Source organism: Oncorhynchus keta, chromosome 35 (assembly GCF_023373465.1).
Source record: "Oncorhynchus keta strain PuntledgeMale-10-30-2019 chromosome 35, Oket_V2, whole genome shotgun sequence".
Classification (NCBI taxonomy): Eukaryota; Metazoa; Chordata; class Actinopteri; order Salmoniformes; family Salmonidae; genus Oncorhynchus; species Oncorhynchus keta.
The window spans coordinates 20,988,189-21,010,671 of NC_068455.1; the positions used below are offsets into that span (position 1 = coordinate 20,988,189).

Here is a 22,483-nt window from a genome sequence, read left to right on the forward strand (position 1 = left end):
GAACAAACTCTGGTCATCAAATAAGTCATGGCTACTGTCTTTTTGACATTGAAAAGGCATACAACACTATGTGGAGAAAAGGCCTTCTGATAAACATGGAAAGACAGTATTGGTGGGGGGGGTTATATAAATGGGTTCTGGTCTTCTTATTTAGCCGTTCTTTTCAAGTTAAAATAGGATCCAATTTATCCGATTATGGAGTTGATAATTGTATTCCTCAAGGCATTTCTGTCAGTCCTATTCTGTTCAACATTATGATTAAAAATGTGTTTACGAATGTGGTTGGAGCATTGGGGCTTCCCTATATGCTGACAATGGAGCTATGTCGAAGAGGGGAAGGTATGTCTCGTGATCAAATTGATTCAACAAGCTATACTAAACAAAAATATAAATGTAGCGTGTTGGTCCCATGTTTCATGAGCTAAAATAAAAGATCCCCGTAATTTCCATTAGCATAAAACGCTTATTTCTCAAATTGAGTGCACATTTTTTTTATGTCCGTGTTGGTGAGCATTTATCCTTTGCCAAGATAATCCATCCACCTTACAGGTGTGGCATATCAAGAATCTGATTAAACAGCATCATAACACAGGTGCACCTTATGCTGGGGACAATAAAATGCCACTAACATGTGCAGTTTTGTCACACAACGCCACTGATGTCTCAAGTTTTGAGGGAGCGTGCAGTTGGCATGCTGACTGCAGGAATGCCCTCCAGAGCTGTTGCCAGCTAATTTAATGTTCATTTATTTACCATAAGCCACCTCCAGCGTCGTTTTAGAGAATTTGGCAGTATGTTCCAACTGGCCTCACAACTGCAGACCACGTGCAACCACGCCAGTCCAGGATCTCCACATCTGGCTTTTTTGGGATCGTCTGAATCCAGCCACCGTGACCGCTGATGGCATATATATGAAACTGGGTTTGCACAACCAAATAATTTCTGCACAAACTGTCACAAACCATCTCAGGAAAGTGTGATCTTCACGGATGACAAGATCCTGAGGCCTACAGTCGTGCCATTCATCTGCCGCCATCTCCTCATGTTTCAGCAAGATAATGCACAGCCCCATGTCGCACGATCTGTACACAATGCCTGGAAACTGAAAATGTCCCAGTTCTTCCATGGCCTGCATACTCCCCACACGTCACCCATTGACCATGTTCGGGATGCTCTTGATCGATGAGTGCGACAGCATGTTCCAGTTCCATTTTTTTAAGGTATCTGTGACAAACCAATGTATAGCTGTATTCCCAGTCATGTGAAATCCATAGTTTAGGACCTAATGAATTTATTTCAATTGACTAATTTCCTTAGCTATAACTATAAGATATAACTCGTTAACATTTTTGAAATTGTTGCATGTTGTGTTTTATATTTTTGTTCAGTTGGCTGTTTAAAGATGGTTGATTGACTGGGGATTCAAATGATCAGTGCAGAAGTCTTAGCTGTATGTTCTTCTCAAAGAAGAAAGTTGCTGATAATGAACTTTTTGTATGGACATCCTATTGGTAGGGTTTCTACGTTCAAATATTTGGGTCTATTGTTCAATGAGGGAAATATCATAAATGTTGAAACAAAGTGTTAGAAGGCGGTGAATCTTATGCTCTCTGGTTATGGTAGAAGCTTTTATATATATTTTTACCAATATTTACAGATGGTTCCAATAAGCAGGCATTTACATTCCTCAATTTGATGTGGAGATACAGTACTTGTGTAAGGGTTTTCCTGTGGTGAAGTAGAGGCGGACCAAAATGCAGCGTGGTGGTTATTCATGTTCTTTAATTTATAAAGAAACTACACATGAGATAACTAACAAAAACAACAAACGTGAGAGAACCTAAAACAGTCCCATCTGGTACAAAGACAGGAACAATCACCCACAAACACACAGTGAAACCCAGGCTACCTAAATATGGTTCCCAATCAGAGACAATGACTAACACCTGCCTCTGATTGAGAACCATATCAGGCCAGACATAGAAATAGACAAACAAGACATCCAACATAGAATACCCACTCGGATCACACCCTGACCAACCAAAACATAGAAACATACAAAGCAAACTATGGTCAGGGTGTGACAACTTGTGTCATGTTGTTTAATCTCTTACATACAGTACCAGTCAAATGTTTGGACACACCTACTCATTCAAGGGTTTTTCATTATTTTTTCTATTTTCTACATTGTAGAATGTAGAAAATGGTGCCAAGTGTGCAAAAAATAATGTCATGTGTGCAAAGCTGCCATCAAGTCAAAGGGTGGCTACTTTGAAGAATCTGAAATATAAAATACATTTTGATTTGTTTAACACTTACACTTTTAATGTAGAAAATAGTAAAATAAAGAAGAAACCCTGGAATGAGTAGGTGTGTCCAAACTTTTGACTGGTACTGTATATATTCACAATAAAATAAATCGGTGCTTGATTCTGCCCTGTCTCCTTCAGGCTCTATGGCAGCCTCCCAGAACACCACCTCCATATTTGGACCAGGAAGAAGTGTAGTTCCACAGGGGCCAACAATGACCCTCAGGAGCCTGGCTCCAGTGCCCCAGCCCCAACCCCAGGCCCCCAGCAGCTCCAACCCAGCCAACGCAGTGCGTGTGTCCTGCTCAGGCTGCTCTAAGATCCTGCTGCGCGGTCAGACTGCCTTCCAACGGAAAGGATCCACCCAGCTCTTCTGCTCCACCGTCTGCCTCACTGGGTTCACCCTGCCTGCCATCAAACTGAGAACCTGTTACCAGTGCCTCAAGTGAGTCACTCAGCCACTGTCATCCAAGTCCCAGCTGAACTGTGGTGGTGCTCCAAATAACGTTTAATTTTTTTGTCTTCCCCATTACTGTAAAATTCTCTTAACTTTATTGCTGTTTCTAACTATTTATTTATTCTGTATAACTCATATCTTCAGGGAGATCGAGGACCCCAAAGATGTGATCAGTGTCATTACAGACAATAACCTAAAGGATTTCTGTAGCCAGTTCTGCCTCTCCGTGTTCAACCGCAGGAGGAAACCAGGGCCTCTCTCCAAGCCTTCTGTCCAAGAGCCTGCCACCCTGAGGTGCAGTATGTGCAAGAAAAGCAACACGGTAAGGGACATGACAGACAACCACTGGTTCGACTAGTTCACTTCTAGTTCTAACTCAATCGCAGGTGAGGTTACGTGAGGAAATGTTTTATTTGACTTGATAATTTTGACTGGTTTTGATCATTCTCCATCCACCTCTCTCTCTCAGATTCAGCACGAGGTGACTCACCAGGGCTCCTTGCACAAACTGTGCAGTGATGAGTGCTTCATGCGCTTCCGCTCCTCCCACAACCTGGTCATAAATGTCTGTGAGAGCTGTGGAGAGTACTGCGCCAGTGCTGACAGGAACTGCCGGAGACTTCGAGTAGAGGGCGTCACCATAAAGTTCTGTAGTCCTACCTGCATTAGCACTTATAAGCAGGTAAGCACGTACAGTCAAGTAGTACACACAGACGGTCCTCCATAGGAACCGTACTCCACTTTTGAAAACTGTCTTGGTCATATGGTCTTCTATCACAGTGGTTCCTAAACTGTGGGGCACCGGCGTCGGCTGAGTTCTCAAAAATAGGAACTCAGTTCGGCTTTAAACTTACTGTTGAAAGTTGTAATAGTGGAACACACATTAGGTACTGCATTATCAGTTCCTCTTGTCATGTTAGTTATTGAATACCTTAGAGTGCTGTTTACAACTAGCCCATGTCAGCTAATGTTTTTTTATTTAGTCTTTTTTAGCCCATATATATTATTGTAAGTTTTTTTGTCACTCAAATAGCACATGAATACACATTAGACGTGGCAAAATGTTTACAATTGCAATAAATTATTTAACTGCTAAATTTGCTTTGCAACCCATGACAAAATGTGTAGAATTGCAGGAAATAAGCTTTAACCCAAAATTCTCTCCACCAACAAGAGGGGTTGAACAGTTTGTCATGAACAGTGCTTGTGCCCATAGAAATAGACATGGCATGGGTGCGGGGGGTGTTCGCTAATGTTGGAAGGGGGGGGCCCAGAGTGAAAAGGTTTGGGAACCGCTGTTCTATCAGGTAGTCGGAGGATGGGCCTCCCCTCTGAGGCTCGTTCCTCTCAATGTTTCTCTGTGAATAAATTATTGCTATTATGCGCATTTATCTCACTGAGTCCCCGTCTCATCTTGGCCATCATCAAATCTCTCCTAGTTTTATCCACTCTTTCCAATTGTTTCTGTATGACAGACAACCACCAAGGTGATGCCGTGCGGACGCTGCCGTGACCTGAGGCTCATGTCTGACATGTTGGAGAGCACCGACTCGGAGGGCAAGGTGGAACTCTTCTGCAACTCCATCTGTGTCAATAAAAGCTGGCCTCAGAACGAACTGTCAGGTAGCATTGACTTTACCATGGTATAAGCGGAAATCTGCAAATGTATTTTATTTATCGAAATTTTAGGCCTTATGTTGTCTGAAATCTGTTTCTGACTGCTATAATTTTTTTCTGGGATGCGTCGGCATTTCCATTTAGTCCAATAATTTTTAGTCAGAGAGTTGAAAAACCCTGCAATGGCTTCTGGACTAGGCTCGGTCAGCAGATTTCCCCCGCAAGCCAGGAAACAATTTAGCTTTTCAACCAATATTTCACCATGAAATTGGTATTGAAATGTATTTGCAGTGGTATTAACAAGTAATTTCTCTACCATAAGCCGCCTCCAACCTTGTTTTAGAGAATTAGGCAATACGTGCAACCTGCCTCACAAGCGCAGACCACGTGTAACCACTCCAGCCCAGGACCTTCTTCACCTGTGAGATCTGGTGCGGAGGAGTATTTCTGTCTGTAATAAAGCCCTTTTGTGGGGAAAAACTCATTCTGATTGGCTGTGCCTGCGCCCCTGCCCAGTCATGTGAAATTCATAGATTAGGGCCTAATGAATTTATTTCAATTGACTGATTTCCTTATATAAACTCTAACTCCGCAAAATCATTTAAATTGTTGCATGTTGCTTTAGATTTTTGTTCAGTATACATGATTGTACTGAGAATTTTATTATAATGTAGTCCGATTTTTGAAAGATATCTACAGTTTATTACTGGACTGTTTTAAAGATGGCTTACGGTAGGCTTGATCATCTGTGACCTTGCTGACTAGTATGTAAAAAGTTTCCATTCTATAATAACTGTCCCCCTGTTGTCACACACAGGAACGGCATTCCCATGTACCTACTGCAAAGTGAAGGCTGTCTCTCAGTACCACCTGGCCATGGTGGACGGCACCATCCGCAACTTCTGCTCCTACACCTGTGTCAAGACCTTCCGGGTGCTGCTCATTGATTTATTGGTTAAATGGATTGATACATATGATCTGTGCTTTCTGTGTGTGTATATTAAAGACTGTTCGGTCTCTGTTAGGTAGATTTTAGAGGGATTTAATGTATTTTCTAGCATTCATTTGGGTATATTTTACATAATTATACATTATGCAGAACCATACATAAAAATAAGATGCCAATCAGCCTTTAGAATACGGATTTTACAGAATACATAATATGGCTCTTTTAATGTGCTCTCCTACGATGTAATCTGATAGGAGGCCGAAGGCAGCCAGCCTCCCCCCCAGCAGGGCCAGATGAACGGCTCCTCGTCCACTGGTCCTCCCCCTCCCCCTCCAGCACCACCCCAGGGCTACTTCCGTCCTTATCCCCCGTCCTGGGTCCCCACTACTGGCCACCCATACGCTCCAGCCCAGACCACTGCTCCACCTCCACCCTATGGAGCCGCCCCAGACATGGCTCGGGCCTATGGAGCAGGGCAGCATCAACCAGGGCTGCCCATGCCCCCCCCCTCCTCCTCTACCTCCACCCCCAAGGGGCATGTGAAACTCTCCTGCCATCAGTGCCCTCAGCAGTTCCGCTGGAAACCGGAGCTCTACGAGTACAATGTAGGTACCCCCCTCTCGTTCCTGAACCTCGTTGTTCATTTCTGATGTGTCATGGCCATTGTCAAATTTGTGGGGTTTTTTTATACATTTTTAGTTTAACCTTTATTTAACTTTAGTTTTGTGATGGGGATTTTTTTTATGCTCTTGTGATGAGGGTTGTAGTTTTGTCTGTCTAATGCTCTTGTGATGGGGGTTGTAGTTTTGTCTAATGCTCTTGTGATGGTGGTTGTAGTTGTATCTGTCTAATGCTTTTGTGATGGGGGTTGTAGTTTTGTCTAATGCTCTTGTGATGGTGGTTGTAGTTGTATCTGTCTAATGCTCTTGTGATGGGGGTTGTAGTTGTATCTGTCTAATGCTCTGTGTCCTCCTGGGCTCTTGTGTTGTGTTCCTTCAGGGTCGCACCATGCAGTTCTGTTCCAAACCTTGCTGTGTTGAGTTTAAGAAACAGCGTAATGTCATAGTGAGGTGTGAATACTGCAAACTGGAGAAGTTGGTCAAAGAAGTCATAAAATATGACTTCATCGATCGGCCCTTCTGCAGCGAGAGTGAGTACCGAATCCCCTTTCTCTCCCTCGCTTTCACCTTGTCCTTTCCCTCGTTCAGCTCATCCTTTCCCTCGTTCAGCTAGTCCTTTCCCTCGTTCAGCTAGTCCTTTTCTCTCTTCAGGGTTTAAAGTTCTCCATCTCTGTGACAGATTTCCGTCATATTGATTCTGGAGCAGATGTTGCTTTTTTTTAATTGGGGAGGTGGGGGAATACTGGTTTGGACATGACATAGCCAGGCAATAATACAGATGATAAATGTATTCTTAAAATATATATACATACATACGGTGCATTTGGAAAGTATTCAGACCCCTTGACTTTTTCCACATTTTATGACATTACGGTCTTATTCTAAAATGTATTTATTTTTAATGCATTTGCAAAAATGTCTAAACTATTTTTTTCTTTGTCATTATGGGGTATTTTGTGTAGAATGATAGTAGAATGAAATATTTTTTCAATTTTAGAATAAGGCTATAACGTAACAAACTGGAAAGAGTCAAGGGGTCTGAATACTTTCCGAATGCATTGTATATAAAGCTGTGTGCACTGAACTGACATGCATGATTGTTGCTAACACTCCGATGTTCAGATGACAGGAATTAAATAATCTATAATGCACACCGCGGTAGAGCCTACTGTAGCTGCTCACAAAGTACTTCAAAGCCTCTACTTTATCACTCCGGTTAGGATGCAACTGTCCAGTGCTTCTATTTTTGCAATGTAATAATGTAGGGGAGGGAAACGTATTCTGACGAGCAGTCCGTGCACAACAATTCTTAATGCAATCACAGGAAAACACTTTTGAAAGTAGTTTTGGCAAATTTATTTTTAAAGCAGTGTTGTCCTTTGTTAAAAGAGTTGGGTCCCAGTTTTCCATTGCTAACTTTATTTCTTTACACCTGCAATTGCGCGAGTGGCATTGTTTTACGAATGAAGTTTTACCACCGGAGTTTCAAGCATGGTTTAGGAGCAGCTGCGCAACGATAATGATTGGTCGTTCGCAACAACCATCTTTTTAAATTGTTATTTTTGGAACCTTCTGGAACCGAATCGTGAAAGCCGTCGATTTGTCTCCCTGGTTTTCATACTGTTAGCTACTATAGCTTTTTGAGCTGCAGACATCAATTATCTGCAGATAAATTATAAAAATATTCTCTGAAGATGGTAGTTCCTCATAACATGAGCAATATAGTTAGGAGAGAGGCTCATTCTGGTCCAGATAAAATTTTGTATACTTTTTTTGTTGCAGGCCATATAATAATTTGGTCAGATTAAAATGTATTTTAACTCACATTTCACGATCTGACAATGGTAGACGATGTTTTAGGCTTTATATTTGAGATGTACAGTTTTTCATGGGCAGAGAAGAAGAGGAAGAGTCCCAACTCTGTTGAAAATATCTCTCTCCAGCAGGTGGCGACGTTCCGTCACCAAGCAAGGAGTTTTTTAATGGAGTGTCAAATTTGGTCAACAACAAAAAATGTATGGTTTATATGCTACGTGAGTATTGTTTGATCAAATGCAAGTTTCGTAATGCGTAAGTTGTTACGAGTCTACTAATATACGTAGGACATGTGACATCCTGGCAACTTTGAGAAAAACACTTTTGCGGAGTTGGCTATGCATATTCATGGTGTGAGGCTAGTAGCGTAGCATATATATATATATTTTTTATTAACAACAAATCAATACATAAAGCACATGAGGGGGAACACAAGCATACATAGATTACAAACAATGGACAATCGAGCTAGGGCAGGGGTGTCAAACTCAAATACCCAGTGGGCCAAAATGTAAAACCTGAACAAAGTCACGGGCCAACATTGAACAAATTAACCTTTTAATATGGACCCAAACAAGTTTTGCTTTAACATTGAATATGGAACAAGCATCGCTTATTACCATACAATATATAATTTAATAGTGGAGACATGCAAAATCGAATTTCAAATGAAAAAAACACATCAATGGCATTCATTTATTAAATAAATAACATTTAAATAAAAATTGTATGCCTCTTTTCTATTTGCAGCCTTCTGATTTAAATACCAAAATCAACTTTTTCCACTGGCTAATAATTTTACAAATAAAATGATAATAAATCAATCAACCATTCAAGCCCATGCCTTGTAGCAAGAAAAAGTGCATAAAGAAAACGTTAATTATTGCACACTGGTCTAATCTGATGTGCCCAAGCCAGAAACCTGGCATCTCTTCTTGGATGCTAGTTCATCAATGTCTGGGCTCAAGCTCTGAGCTGAAGAAATCCTCAGTATCGAGCGAAGATGTTCATCAGTCAGACGTCTCCTGTGAGTTGTTTTGGTCATCTTCATCGAGGAGAAAAGTTGCTCGCATAGATAAGTGCTGCCGAACATGGAGAGCATCTGAGCAGCTTGGGTGCGGAGCTGAGGCATTGTGTCAGGGATGAACCGTGGAAACTGTGCGGCGCCCACAGCATCATACTTTGACTTCAGCGTGTCGTTGCACTGGAGTTCAATCAGCTCCATTTGGATGTTGGTTGGTGCATTTTCCACATCAACTGCGAAGGGATTACTAAGCAGTTCAAACTTGCATTTCTGGGCATCGAAGTCGGCAAATCGCCGGCTAAACTCAGCGGCGAGAACACTGAGTTTTTCAGCAAACTGTGTGCATGGGAACACGGCGGTAGAGATCTGCGCTTTTATGGATTGGCAGCAGGGAAAATGGCAAGGGTTTCCTTGCAGCATCTGATTCTCCCACAGGCACAGTTTAGTTTTGAAGGCCCTCACTGCAGCGTACATGTCTGTGATGATGCGCCCCCGCCCCTGAAGCTGCAGGTTCAGCGCATCGAGATGGCTCGAGATGTCACAGAGAAAGGCCAGCTCACACAGGAACTTTTGCTCCCAGAGCTCTGCTGTATCCTTCCCTTTGGTTTCCAGGAATTTACATATTTCCTCACGCAGCTCGAAACATCTGTTCAACTACTTTTCCTCTGCTTAGCCATCTCACCTCTGTGTGATACGGCACGTCTGCATATTCCGAACCACACTCCTCCAGAAAAGATTTAAACTGGCGGTGATTTAGACCTTTGGCTCTTATAAAGTTAACTACCTGTGCTACTGTGGTCATAACATGTTCCATCTTTAGGGCTTTGGCACACAGTGCTTCCTGATGTATGATGCAGTGGTAAACAGTTAGCTCACCTGCACAGTTCTCTTCCCGCATCTTCTCCCGAACCATGCCCACCAGTCCACTCTTTTTACCGCACATCGCTGGCGCACCATCTGTCGTTAATCCAACGAGTTTATCCCACGGCAGCTTTATTTCAGTTACACATTTGGAAACCTCCTCAAAGATTTCCTTTCCTGTGGTTGTGCCATGCATTGATTTGAATCCTAATAGCTCCTCCGTAACACACAGATTTGAGTCCACTCCACGGATGAAGACTGACAGCTGAGCAGTATCAGATGCGTCGCAGCTCTCATCCACAGCGAGGAGAACGCAACAAAATCTTTTCCCTTTTCCATCAGCTGGTCATACAAATTGGTGGCAAGATCACATGTGCGATCAGCTACTGTGTTCCTGCTCAGGCTCACGTTTGAAAATGCTTGTTTTTTCTCTGGGCATACGAGGTCACAAACCTTCATCATGCACTTTTTCATGAACTCTCCCTCATTAAAGGGCCGGGCTGATTTTGCGATCTCTGCTGCCACTATATAACTAGCCTTTACAGCAGCCTCGCTTTGTGATGTGGCTTTTTTAAACATATTCTGTTGTGAAACCAAACTTCTTTTCATCTCCTCTACTTTCTGGCTCCTTTGAGTCATGTCCAGGTCCTTGTATTTGTCATGGTGTTTCGTTTCATAGTGTCGTCTAATGTTGTACTCCTTACTTACAGCCACGTTGACTCCACAAACAAGACTAACAGGTTTGTCTTTTACATATGTAAACAGATATTCTGCCTCCCACTTGTCCAGAAAGCTCCTGTTTTCTGCCTTTCTTTTTGCCATTTTTGGGAAGGGTTAGCTCGCTGACAGTTGTAGCGTCTATGTTGCTATGACTACTGTCACAGAGGAGAGAGCGTTTCTGGGTCCTGTCCTGATTGGCGCGCGAAAACAGCAGAGCATTATGGGATTCGTAGTATTAGTGGTGAATGCACTGTATAATACCGGCGGGCCAGCTCTAGTAGTAATTTGGTATTGTCTCGCGGGCCAAATATAATTACCCCACGGGCCAGAGTTTGACCCCCGTGAGCTAGGGGGTACAATATCACATTACTATTACACAGGGACCTTAAGGGACATACATATACTTACAATTCTAACAGCTTTTTTGTTAGTAGAGCATTTAACCGTCTTTAAATACAGTTCAACTTCTTTTTCTAGGGTACGAAAATGTGGTTTTCTGTTTGTAAAAGTAGCGTAGCATCTCTCTCCATGGAATACAGGCGATTGACGTCAACAATCCACATGGAATATTCAAAAATGATTACAACAATGAGATGTATCCACCAATACAATGACTCCCATTGTTAAGGGACAGAGATTCAGTACATGTATCTATCTTGTCAGTAATAATCTTTGTTTTAGTTCAATTTCCAATTATTATTGAATGAAGAGCCGTTTGTGAGCCAAATAATCAGTTATTTTAGGTGAATGTAGCCAAATGATCCGGCAGACTCGGAATGACCATCACTACACAACAGCTCAAAGGGAACAATGCTATCTTAAAAGGGCAATGACATACTTTGTAATACATTTGAGTGAATAATAATTAGTAAATATTTATAGATATTTATAATAAAAGAAGAAGAAGAAGAAGAAGAACTAACAACAATCAGGATGTTGTGTCCAATTAGGCTAAATGCAGATCGGCTGAAGCATGGGGTTTGTCTATGTACATTTTATAGCCACTATGCTGCTTCAGTAGGGCTCCAGATGATAATGCATATTGCTAATAGCACATCTGATAATATAGACCATGCATAGGCTATATGCATGGTCCAATATGTTAAAATCATTTTTACCAATATGTTTTTGGGTTCATTTATGGAGGTGGAAATGATATTTTATGTCAGCATTTTTATTTTCATTCATTTTGGAATTGAAGGTCCTTTTATGTATATCAAAATTGTCCCCAGGAGGACCCCACACCCCCTAAGCAAGGGGACTGGAGTTGGTCAAACTCACATTTTAATGCATGGACAAAATGATCCTCTTTCCCTAAAATCATGATGATCATGATTTTCTTACATGAAAGGGGAGGTTAACGTGGCCCCAGACCATCCATTCTGATATCGACTTAAGTTTCAGTCATTGGATGTATTTATTTTCAACCCGTCTTTCACGTAGTCCTTTTCTCTCATCACGTACACCAACTAACCTCATCATATGTATCTCTTTGTGTTTGTCTGTGTGACTGTAACAGGTTGTAATCTGCTCTTCAAGCACGACATGAAGGGGCCATGGCGGATGTGTGCCTACTGTGCCAACATCAGCCCCAATATGATCCACAACCACTTTGGTGGCAAGATGCAGGAGTTCTGCAGTGAGGCGTGCATGTCAAATTACACTGTTCTTTTCTATGAGGTCAGAGCTAAAATCATCTTTATGCATGTTGACCTCTGGGTTGTATGTAGCAATCATCTTAGAGTAGGAGTGCTGATTTAGGATCAGTTTTACATGGACAGCAGGGACCTGATCCTAGATTAGCACTCCTACTCTGAGACGTTTTCTAAATTCAGGCCCTGGTCTCACTCTCTTGATTTGATTACCTCACAACCACTTCCTGGTTTGATAACTGGGAGCTGTCTATTTAGTCCACAAATGGTTGAAGTCCTTTGAATTGCTGACCTGTTTGTTGTCATTCCCTCCCAGATGGCTAAGTGTGAGTGCTGCAGACGTCAAGGGAAGATGAAAGAGCAACTGAAGTGTTTTGGGGCTATGAAGCTGTTCTGTACCTTGGAGTGTGTCATTCAGTACTGCTATCAGACCTTCCAACAGCACCCTTGGACTAGCAATGGCACCACTGCTACACAGGGTACTACTAAATTATTTACTCAATTAAATTCCTCTTGAAAATTACTACCTTGTTGTCTGACGTATTGCTACATTTCCTTTTTAATGACGGATTTAGGCCTACTACTCAACATGTCTCTCATCCCTGCCCTTCTTTCTCTTTCTCCTGCTAAAGGTCCATCCCAAACTCCATTCCCCTTCTCCAAGCCAGCTCCTGTCATTGCTGATGTTGTATCGTTGGCCACCTCTCCTGCTGACCAGCCCCATACTACGGCTGCCACTGCCTTGACTGGTAGCTAGCAAACTCATCTAGAACACTGTGGAACACCAAGCATGGTTAAGACATTGTGAAGACAAGGTCTAGTAATATAAGCTTTGGAGGAAAAAACTGTTTTTTGTTTTGCTTGCAGGAGCTCTTCCGACGTCTAACTCTCATGGCAAGAGCCTGGGCGATGCGAGCACCCAGACGGAAGCCATGAGGATCTCAGCCCGCCGGAGGATCATGAAGAACAAGGCCATTATCTGTAAACCCCTCATGCTGGACCAGCAGACCAGCTGCCAGATTCAGACGCAGACCACAGAGAAATCCATGACATTAACGGGTACAAAAAACACCATGCAATTCTAATCATTTGCAACTTTTTTAAAACATATATATGTATATATATATATACAACCAGGTAGTCGTGTGTGTATATATATATACTTTTATTTTTCACAACAAACCAGCCCCGTCCATGAAGTTCTAATAATGTGTTCATTATATTTCTTTGGCCTCGCCCTGCCGCTGAATTTGTAAATCATACCTTGCACTACATGTACATAGTGGGTTTAAAGGTTTAGTATTGACATCTGTTCATCATCCTCTCTCTCGTTGTTGTTGATGTTATTGTTGTTTTAGGGTTCGCAGAGACTGGGTTCACGTACACTGAGAACGGGGAGAAAGTGCGGGTGATTGTGATGCCTGTTCCTGTGCCAGTCTTCATCCCAGTGCCTATGAGCTTGTACAGCCAGTACACTCCTGTGCCCATGGGTATCCCTGTGCCTGTACGTCTGCTCTGTGTCTTCTCCTCATGCCCACATCCACTTTCTCTTTATATGCCTCAGAGTAGATACATTATTTTCTATTTTTCAACTGGAATTACCGGGAAGTACCCATCCCTGATGTCCTTAACACTCACAGGCCCCCACAAACACCCTCATGTCTTGGATTGATATACTTCTGAGAACCCCACCATGTTTCATGGTGCATTCTTTTAATGGTCTGTTAACTTGGCTGGTTAAACCATATTGTTCTGTTCTTTGTGCCCCCTGTCCAGGTGCCAGTGCCCATAGTAATACCTCCCTCGTTAAGCCGTTCAGAGCTTAAGGACAGAAAAGACAATGTTCCATCTCAGACCATGGCAGAGGAGGAGGAGAAAGACAAACCTGTCTCCCATGGAGGTGAAGAGAATAGTTTTTACTCTGAGCTATGTATTGTGTATGAGAACGTTACTGTATCTTTATTGTTGCTTGGCACACCAGCTTGAACAGGTCTCTCTTGCAAAATACATGTTACCTCCATAATGAGATGAACCTGTATTAATAGATAGGCATTGTGTTTGAAAAGCAACTTTTTAAATGAAAATCTCTCTGTGGTGGAGGCTCTTACTGGTTGCTTACATAACATGTTGTCTGTCTGTCTGTGTTGTTTATCCACAGATCAAGGCAGCGCCTACAGTGGGGACCTGGAGTCGGAGGCCGTGTCCACCCCCCACAGCTGGGGTGGAGAGGACGAGTCCACCTCCACATCCAACCCCCAGAGAGGGGCAGAGAAGCCTTCAGAGCACCACAGCACAGCTCCTTCCTCCCCTCAACTTTTGGACCTGGAGGCTGACTACCCCCCTGGTGAGAAAGTCAACATGCATTTATGTTCCCATACATTATTTAGCCTGTTAAGTCAGTTAATTAAGAACAAATTCTTATTTGCAATGATGAACTTGCAAATTCCCACATATCACATCTGTGTCATCTGTTTAAGTATCATTATAAACTGGGTGGTTTGAGCCCTGAATACTGATTTGGCTGACAGCCGTGGTATATCAGACCGTATACCAAGGGTTTGACAGAACAACTCTCTTTTAATGTTCTAATTACATTGGTAAGCAGTTTATAATAGCAATAAGGCTTTGTTTGGAAGTCTCCAAACAAATACAAATGCGCTTACTTTACTGTTATTCTGGCTGCACTGTTCGACTTGACTGTAAGTTATCCGTAGTAGGCTAGCTAGCAAGCAAGGGATAACCGGACCGATAGAACGAACAACCAGCCAGGTTGGGTAGCAACCCTAGATGTGTGTCGGGGCTATATCTTGGGGAAGGATGAACTAGTGTGACTAAATTAATCTAAATATAACGTTTTAAATTAAAATATGTTCGTTATTATTTGAGCATGTTGGTAACCTGCATGAACGTGATAATGCACTCGAAGCCAGTGTTTGGAGGATATATTTGCACGGTTTGCTGGCCCTCGACTTGGTTTCGGGCCTAACAACACCCGTACCAATATATCCTCCAAATATCGGCTTCTCGGCATTATCACTTAAATGTGTATTCCATGCTGTTTCAGATTCGTTTGATCCTGCTGCAGTGAAGGAGCAGAGACTGACTGTAAAGATTAGAAGACGAAAGAGACCCAGAGACGTCTTCCCTCCCAGTAAACGGGTATGTCAATGATATAGGATACGTCCCAAATGGAACCATATTTCCTTTTTATAGTGCACTAATTTTTGACTAACAGTAGTGTTCTATAAAGGGAATAGGGTGTCATTTGAGTGCAACATAGTCTACTGGTCACATGTGATAGTTTTATTTATCCGTTATTTTACCAGGTAAGTTGACTGAGAACACATTCTCATTTGCAGCAACGACCTGGGGAATAGTTACAGGCGAGAGGAGCGGGATGAATCAGACAATTAGTTGACCGTGATGGTTTGAGGGCCAGATTAGGCTAGTTGAGAACAAGTTCTCATTTACAACTGCGACCTGGCCAAGATAAAGCATAGCAGTGTGAACAGACAACAACACAGAGTTACACATGGAGTAAACAATAAACAAGTCAATAACACAGTAGAAAAAAAGAGCATATATACATTGTGTGCAAAAGGCATAAGGAGGTAGGCGAATAATTACAATTTTGCAGATTAACACTGGAGTGAAATGATCAGATGGTCATGTGCAGGTAGAGATACTGGTGTGCAAAAGAGCAGAAAAGTACATAAATAAAAACACCTCATCCCGCAGCGATCGGTTAGCTGCTCAGATAGCAGATGTTTAAAGTTGGTGAGGGAGATAAAAGTCTCCAACTTCAGTGATTTTTGCAATTCGTTCCAGTCACAGGCAGCAGAGAACTGGAAGGAAAGGCGGCCAAATGAGGTGTTGGCTTTAGGGATGATCAGTGAGATACACCTGCTACGGTGGGTGTTGCCATCGTGACCAGTGATGGTCACACATAAGGCGGAGCTTTACCTAGCATAATTTAGCCAGGACACCGGGGTTAACACCCCTACTCTTACGATAAGTGCCATGACCTCAGAGAGTCAGGACACCCATTTTAACGTCCCATCCGAAAGACGGCACCCTACACAGGGCAGTGTCCCCAATCACTGTCCTGGGGCATTGGGATATTTTTTTAGACCAGAGGGAAGAGTGCCTCCTACTGGCCCTTCAACACCAATTCCAGCAGCATCTGGTCTCCCATCCAGGAACTGACCAGGACCAACCCTGCTTAGCTTCAGAAGCAAGCCAGCAGTGGTATGCAGGGTGGTATGCTGCTGGCAAAAGTAATAAAGTAATATAACATTTGTAATAAAGTAGTCATACAGTATAGTAATATAATGGTAACAGAACTAGTTAGTTAGGTAATATGGCCCCTGTCATATCAGCGCCATTATTACTTTTGACTGCAATAGGGTTTTATTATTAGATCATTAAACCAAAGATGTTATAAAGTAAAAGTAAGTGGTTTCTACTCCTACTACGTTTTTGGTCCAACTGTTTTTCCCTTTCCCTTTCTGTGGGCGCTTTCTGTATTGCAGAGTTGTAAGCGAAGTGGGACTATTGACATGGTGGAGCACACTGTTTCACTCCCTCCTGCCAGATCAAAACTCCATCACAAGTACGGGGTGAAAGCCTGGAAGAATTGGGTCATGCAGAGGAACAAACAGATTGACTGTGAATTTTCCAAAGATGCCTGTGAGTCCAACCTAACTGCACAGACCATTTTTAGATCTTTGCTTATCATGTAAATTTGTCCATCATTCTCCCTATGGCAGCTAAATCCATGGTTCCCTGATGTGGTTTTCTGTGTTCATGTGTCACTCTTACAGCAGCTAAATCTATGGTTGTGAAGGAGAACGTGTTGCAGTGTAACTCCTCTGAGCTTAGTTACGGCCTCTGTCATTTCATCAGTGAGGTCCGTCGCCCCAACGGCCAGGCCTACCCTGCTGACAGCATCTTCTACCTTTGTCTGGGCATACAGCAGGTATTGAGCCTCCACGTTACTCCCTAGTATTTTATTTTTATTCAATACTTTATCCAAGATACTTCCAGTTAATCCTTATACCTTATTCCGTACTATGTTATCTGCTACTGTACCACCTTTTCTGTCTGTCAGTGGCCATACTGGTTATAGTGACGTGATGGCAGCTAATATGACAAATTGACTATTTTTCTTAATGTTTAAACAGCAATTTTTGTTCTCTTTGATTTTGCTTGAAAACAATAAGAAAAATGTATATAATTCCATGTGAATTAACAATGTAGCTGCACTGCTGCCAGCAATGTTTTTTTGTTTCACTGTGAGTCCTTTTCAGATGGTTAAGCATTGCACCTGTACTCTGTGGGTCCCGACAGATCATTGTGGCGCGGTCGGTCATTGTGGTGCGGTCGGTCATTGTGGTGCGGTCGGTCATTGTGGCGCGGTCGGTCATTGTGGTGCGGTCGGTCATTGTGGCGCGGTCGGTCATTGTGGCGCGGTCGGTCATTGTGGCGCGGTCGGTCATTGTGGCGCGGTCGGTCATTGTGGCGCGGCATTGGTCGGGTCATTGTCGGTCATTGTGGCGCGGTCGGTCATTGTGGTCGGTCATTGTGGGTCGGTCATTGTGGCGCGGTCGGTCATTGTGGCGCTGATCGGTCATTGTGGCGCTGGTCGGTCATTGTGGCGCTGGTCGGTCATTGTGGTCGGTCATTGTATGGTCGGTCATTGTCGGTCATTGTGGTGCGGTCGGTCATTGTGGTGCGGTCGGTCATTGTGGCGCGGTCGGTCATTGTGGCGCGGTCGGTCATTGTGGTGCGGTCGGTCAGACAGACGGTTATTTGTAAACGGTCGTATATACTAGCCTACCTATTGTATTGAAAGCACATCTTTGTTGCATTATTCAAACACTCAGAATTTGCTGCTTCATCTTCAGTAGCCTACATCTCCTCTTCTACTTGGGCGTGTCAGATCAACTGTGCCTATTGTACAGTGCATTCGGAAAGTATTCAGACCCCTTGACTTTTCCCACATTTTGTTACGTTACAACCTTATTCTAAAATTGATTAAATAGATTATTTTTTTCGTCATCAATCTATACACAATACCCCATATTGCAAAAAACTGTTTTTAGAAAAAATGACAGACCCTTTACTCAGTACTTTGTTGAAGCAAATTTGGCACAATTACAGCTTCGAGTCTTCTTGGGTATGACGCTACAAGCTTGGCACACCTGGATTTGGGGAGTTTCTCCCATTCTTCTTTGCAAATCCTCTCCAACTCAGTCAGTTTGGATTGGAAGCGTTTCTGCACAGCTTTTTTCATGTCTCTCCGGAGATGTTAGATCGGGTTCAAGTCGGGGCTCTGGCTGGGCCCCTCAAGAACATTCATAGACTTGTCGCAAAGCCACTCCTACGTTGTCTTGGCTGTGTGCTTAGGGTCAATTTCCTGTTGGAATGTGAACCTTCGCCCCAGTCTGAGGTCCTGAGCGCTCTGGAGCAGGTTTTCATCAAGGATCTCTCTGTACTTTTCTCAGTTTATCTTTCCCTCAATCCAAACTAGTGCCCCAGCCCCTACCGCTGAAAAACATCCCCACAGCATGATGCTGCCACCATCATGCTTCACCGTAGGGATGGTGCCAGGTTTCCTCCAGACATGATGCTTGGCAGTTATTGGTTTCATCAGACCAGAGAATCTTGTTTCTCATGGTTTGAGAGTCCTTTAGGTGCCCTTTGGCAAACTCCAAGCGGGCTGTTGTGCCTTTTTACTGAGGAGTGGTTTCCGTCTGGCCACTCTACCATAAAGACCCGATTTGGTGGAATGCTGCAGAGATGGTTGAGGAAGCTTCTCCCATCTCCACAGACAAACTCTGGAGCTCTGTCAGAGTGACCATCAGGTTCCTGGTCACTTCCCTGACCAAGGCCCTTCTCCCCTTATTGCTCAGTATGGCCGGGCGGCCAGCTCTAGGTAGATTCATGATGGTTCCAAACGTCTTCCATTTAAGAATGATGGAGGCCACTGTGTTCTTGTGGACCTTCAATGCTGCAGAAATGTTTTGATACCTTTCCCCAGTTCTGTGCCTCGACACAATCCTGTCTTGGAGCTGTCTTGCTAAATATAATTAGGCTATAGTTTACTTCATTGCCTAGAAATAAATATTGATCTCCCAACCAAAATCATCCCACTCCTAATAGGTAGGCAGAAAAAAAAATTTGAAATAGAAAGTGCATGTCTCTAACTTGGCTCTCTACAAGCTAGCTTATTGGCTGATTTAGCCCAGTAATGCGATAGCTTAATAGAATCTATTTCTTAGGTTATTTTTGTGCATTTTGATATTGCCTAAAGGGCGCAAAATTGTCTGGAACCATGGCTGGTAGGTGAGCTGTGTCACATACTCCTAAAATAGCTGTTAAGTCAGACCAGTTCTTGATGTAGAGCGTTGTAGTCGGGACAGAACCAGCAGATGCGGTATGAAAAGCTGTGGGGGTGGGATGAAGAAATCAGTCCCACGCAAACCTCTTACCTGCACTGCCCTTACTGCGGCTCAATTCCACTTCGCAAACATTTGCATTTCCTTCTCATTTAACTTCTCAAAGTATTGCCATACATGTATTTGCTGCTGTCGCTTGCCTTTCTCTCCCATTTTTCCAACTGTTAATGAAGAGAGTCGACTCTAAAATAATTGATTTCTCGACTCCAATTTCTGAGTGTCAAGATTCAATATTTTTGGAACGGAGGAGACTGATTAGTTGCCATACTTCCGACAACACAAACACTTGCATCTTCCATAGCGATCTATCAACGGACGGAGGGGGGGCAGGGGCACAGTATAGGCAGTTCGGCCTCTAGGCAGGCAGGCAGAACCGTGCACTAGGCCTATATAGAGGCCGTGCACGAGGCCTATAAATGGGGCTCCTGTGTGGCGCAGCGGTCTAAGGCACTGCATCTCAGTGCAAGAGGCGTCACTAAAGTACCTGGTTCGAATCCAGGCTGTATCACATCCGGCTGTGATTGGGAGTCCCATAGGGCGGTGCACATTTGGCCCACCGTCGTCCGGATTTGGCCGGAGCAGGCCATCATTGTAAATAAGAATTTGTTCTTAACTGACTTGCCTAGTTAAATAAGTAAATAAAAATATATCGGCAATTTCTTGCGTTGCAATGTCTCAACTTCAGTAAAGCAGGAATAGGCTAGGATATTGAGATGAGCGAGATGCAACACTTTACCCAGTGTTGCACAGGTTGTTCGCAGCTTGGTAGCTAGGGCACCAAAACAGCGGAGAAGTTGAGCCTCGCGCTTCAAAGCTTTTAGTTGTTGAGAAAATTGACCCACTATGCAGTTTACTTTCTGCGTCTACATAACAAGACACAATTTTTCAGTTATGAATTTTTCTTAACATTAAGGATCCAAGTTTTAAATGTTCACACCCCTACTAGTAACATCAGTATTATCTGCACTTTTGCTATAGTAACTACTGCCCCAGGGACATCTATTGTATTTGCCCCTCTGCCAACTATAATATACAGTACCTAATGCCTCTCTCCCTCACCATCTCTCATTTGTCTCAACAGTATCTATTTGAGAATGGAAGGCTAGAGAATATCTTCACTGATATGCTCTATCATAAGTTCAGCATGGAGATTACTATGATGCTACATTACTGGAGTCCTACCCTGCTGCCCAGCGGTAAGAATGTTTCTAGCCTTCTTCTCTTCTACGCCTGTCCTATCCCTTTAATATCGCTGGACCATTTGAAATGCATACACAATGATGACACATCCCTCTGTCCCGCCACTGTTTCTCTTTAGGCTACCTGCATTCCCGTGTGGAGGAGGAGTACCTGTGGGACTGTAAACAGCTGGGATCCTACTCCCCCATCGTGCTGCTCAACACCTTGCTCTTCTTTGGCACCAAGCTGTTCCAGTTCAAGACCATGGGCCAACACAGACGTCTGTCCTTCACCAACTTCACCCGCTGTACCAGGGTCACCAAGAACGGCAAGAGCTCCTTCCTGAGGTTTAGGCCTGGTCAGGATGTGTCAGACACCCCCGGTGAGTTGAGTTCCAACCTCAATGGTGTTCAAGGCTATCACATTCTATTTTATTTTATTCTACTTTCTTTATCCCATTAGGCGCAATTAAGAAAGGCATTGCCATATCACAAGCAATAACATCCTCCACGAGTTCCATAATGCGTTGTGGGTTGTGAGTTGTTTTGTCTTTTGTCTGCATATCCAGATCTGCTAGCTTTGCCGGCCAAGAGAAGGCTGGATGAAGAGGAAGGTGACATGGAGATGCCTGAGAATACTGAGAACCCACTACGCTGCCCTGTCAGACTCTACGAGTTCTACCTCTCCAAATGGTGAGATTACATAGTACATCTTTATTTCTGTTATATTCCACTCTAATTTTACTGGAGCTATATGACTTCTTTGTGATATTGACAATGTTTTAATGTCTCAATGTTTTGCAGTCTGAAAAACAAAAATTGAGAATATTTCTGGAATTGCTGCCTTTCGATAATTCTATAATCCTTACTTTGTCTCTACCTGCAGCTCAGAGTCGGTGAAGAATAGACCACACCTGTTCTACTTGCAGCCCGAGCTCTCCTGTCACTCAAATAGCCTGCTGTGGTATTCTGCCCAGCAACTGGAAGGCCCTGCGCTGGAAAGCATGCTCACACGCATCCTGGCAGTACGGGAGGTCCACCTGGATGAGCTTCCGCTGCATAATCACTATACTGAAGCCTCCACAGATGATGACGATGACCATTTGTAGTGGGAATAACCTACTCATGGAATGGCACACTATTCCCCATATAGTGCAGTGCAGTACGTTTCAACAGGGCCCATAGGGCTCTGGTCAAAAGTAGTGCACTATATAGGGGTTAGGGTGCCATTTCGGACACGGCCATGGACATGCTGCAAACATGCACAATCATGTAAAGACAATAAGATACTGTCTGACACTTCATTTAGTTTTCCATTACATCTTTGTTCTTAGATTCTAGTTTTAGATGATGAATGGAATTATGGCTCACAAAACATTAAAACTATTCATGTTACATTCGTTTCTGTTTGTTTTTCTAGTTTGTTATAATATAGCTGAAAATGTTGTTACTTTCTACCAATCTGCCTTATTCTGAGGGCCCACACAACTAATTCCATAGTCTTGACCATCCAAACTACGAACTAAACCGAGGTGATCACATAATGTTGTACATAGTTTTGTTGTTTTCGTTTTTTGTATGAATCCCTCTGTTGTGGACTTGAATAAGCAACATTTTGCAAAGGACATTTCTGTCCGCTCTGCTGTCTGTTGTCTGAAGTGATTAAAAGAACTTGACTGAGAATACAACTCATAAACCAAATGGAAATGTTCCTTCACTGTGAAAGTGATCATCAGTTAGATTTGTGAATAATGTTATGGTAAATGACCTATATGAAAATCTGAGTGGATTTGAAGAGTCATTCTCATCTGCTTGACTGCA

General features: G+C 43.1%; 1 protein-coding gene across 3 annotated transcripts in view; it reads left to right on the forward strand.

Annotated features, from left to right (window-relative positions):
- The window catches only part of si:ch211-266o15.1 (zinc finger MYM-type protein 4), a 30,194-nt gene extending 8,137 nt beyond the window's left edge, over positions 1-22,057 (forward strand). For all 3 annotated transcript variants that reach the window (XM_052496680.1, XM_035751903.2, XM_035751905.2), the window contains 21 exons: positions 2,451-2,754; positions 2,911-3,088; positions 3,236-3,448; positions 4,242-4,389; positions 5,201-5,316; positions 5,587-5,937; positions 6,332-6,482; positions 11,892-12,052; positions 12,341-12,503; positions 12,657-12,773; positions 12,892-13,083; positions 13,383-13,528; positions 13,801-13,924; positions 14,183-14,368; positions 15,089-15,183; positions 16,557-16,713; positions 16,848-17,002; positions 20,566-20,680; positions 20,803-21,045; positions 21,232-21,355; positions 21,549-22,057. In XM_052496680.1, coding sequence (XP_052352640.1) covers positions 2,451-2,754; positions 2,911-3,088; positions 3,236-3,448; positions 4,242-4,389; positions 5,201-5,316; positions 5,587-5,937; positions 6,332-6,482; positions 11,892-12,052; positions 12,341-12,503; positions 12,657-12,773; positions 12,892-13,083; positions 13,383-13,528; positions 13,801-13,924; positions 14,183-14,368; positions 15,089-15,183; positions 16,557-16,713; positions 16,848-17,002; positions 20,566-20,680; positions 20,803-21,045; positions 21,232-21,355; positions 21,549-21,771 — 3,662 coding nt within the window. In that variant the 3' untranslated portion in view covers positions 21,772-22,057. The remainder of the gene's footprint in view (positions 1-2,450; positions 2,755-2,910; positions 3,089-3,235; positions 3,449-4,241; positions 4,390-5,200; positions 5,317-5,586; positions 5,938-6,331; positions 6,483-11,891; positions 12,053-12,340; positions 12,504-12,656; positions 12,774-12,891; positions 13,084-13,382; positions 13,529-13,800; positions 13,925-14,182; positions 14,369-15,088; positions 15,184-16,556; positions 16,714-16,847; positions 17,003-20,565; positions 20,681-20,802; positions 21,046-21,231; positions 21,356-21,548) is intronic.
- The last annotated feature ends 426 nt before the right edge of the window (positions 22,058-22,483 follow it).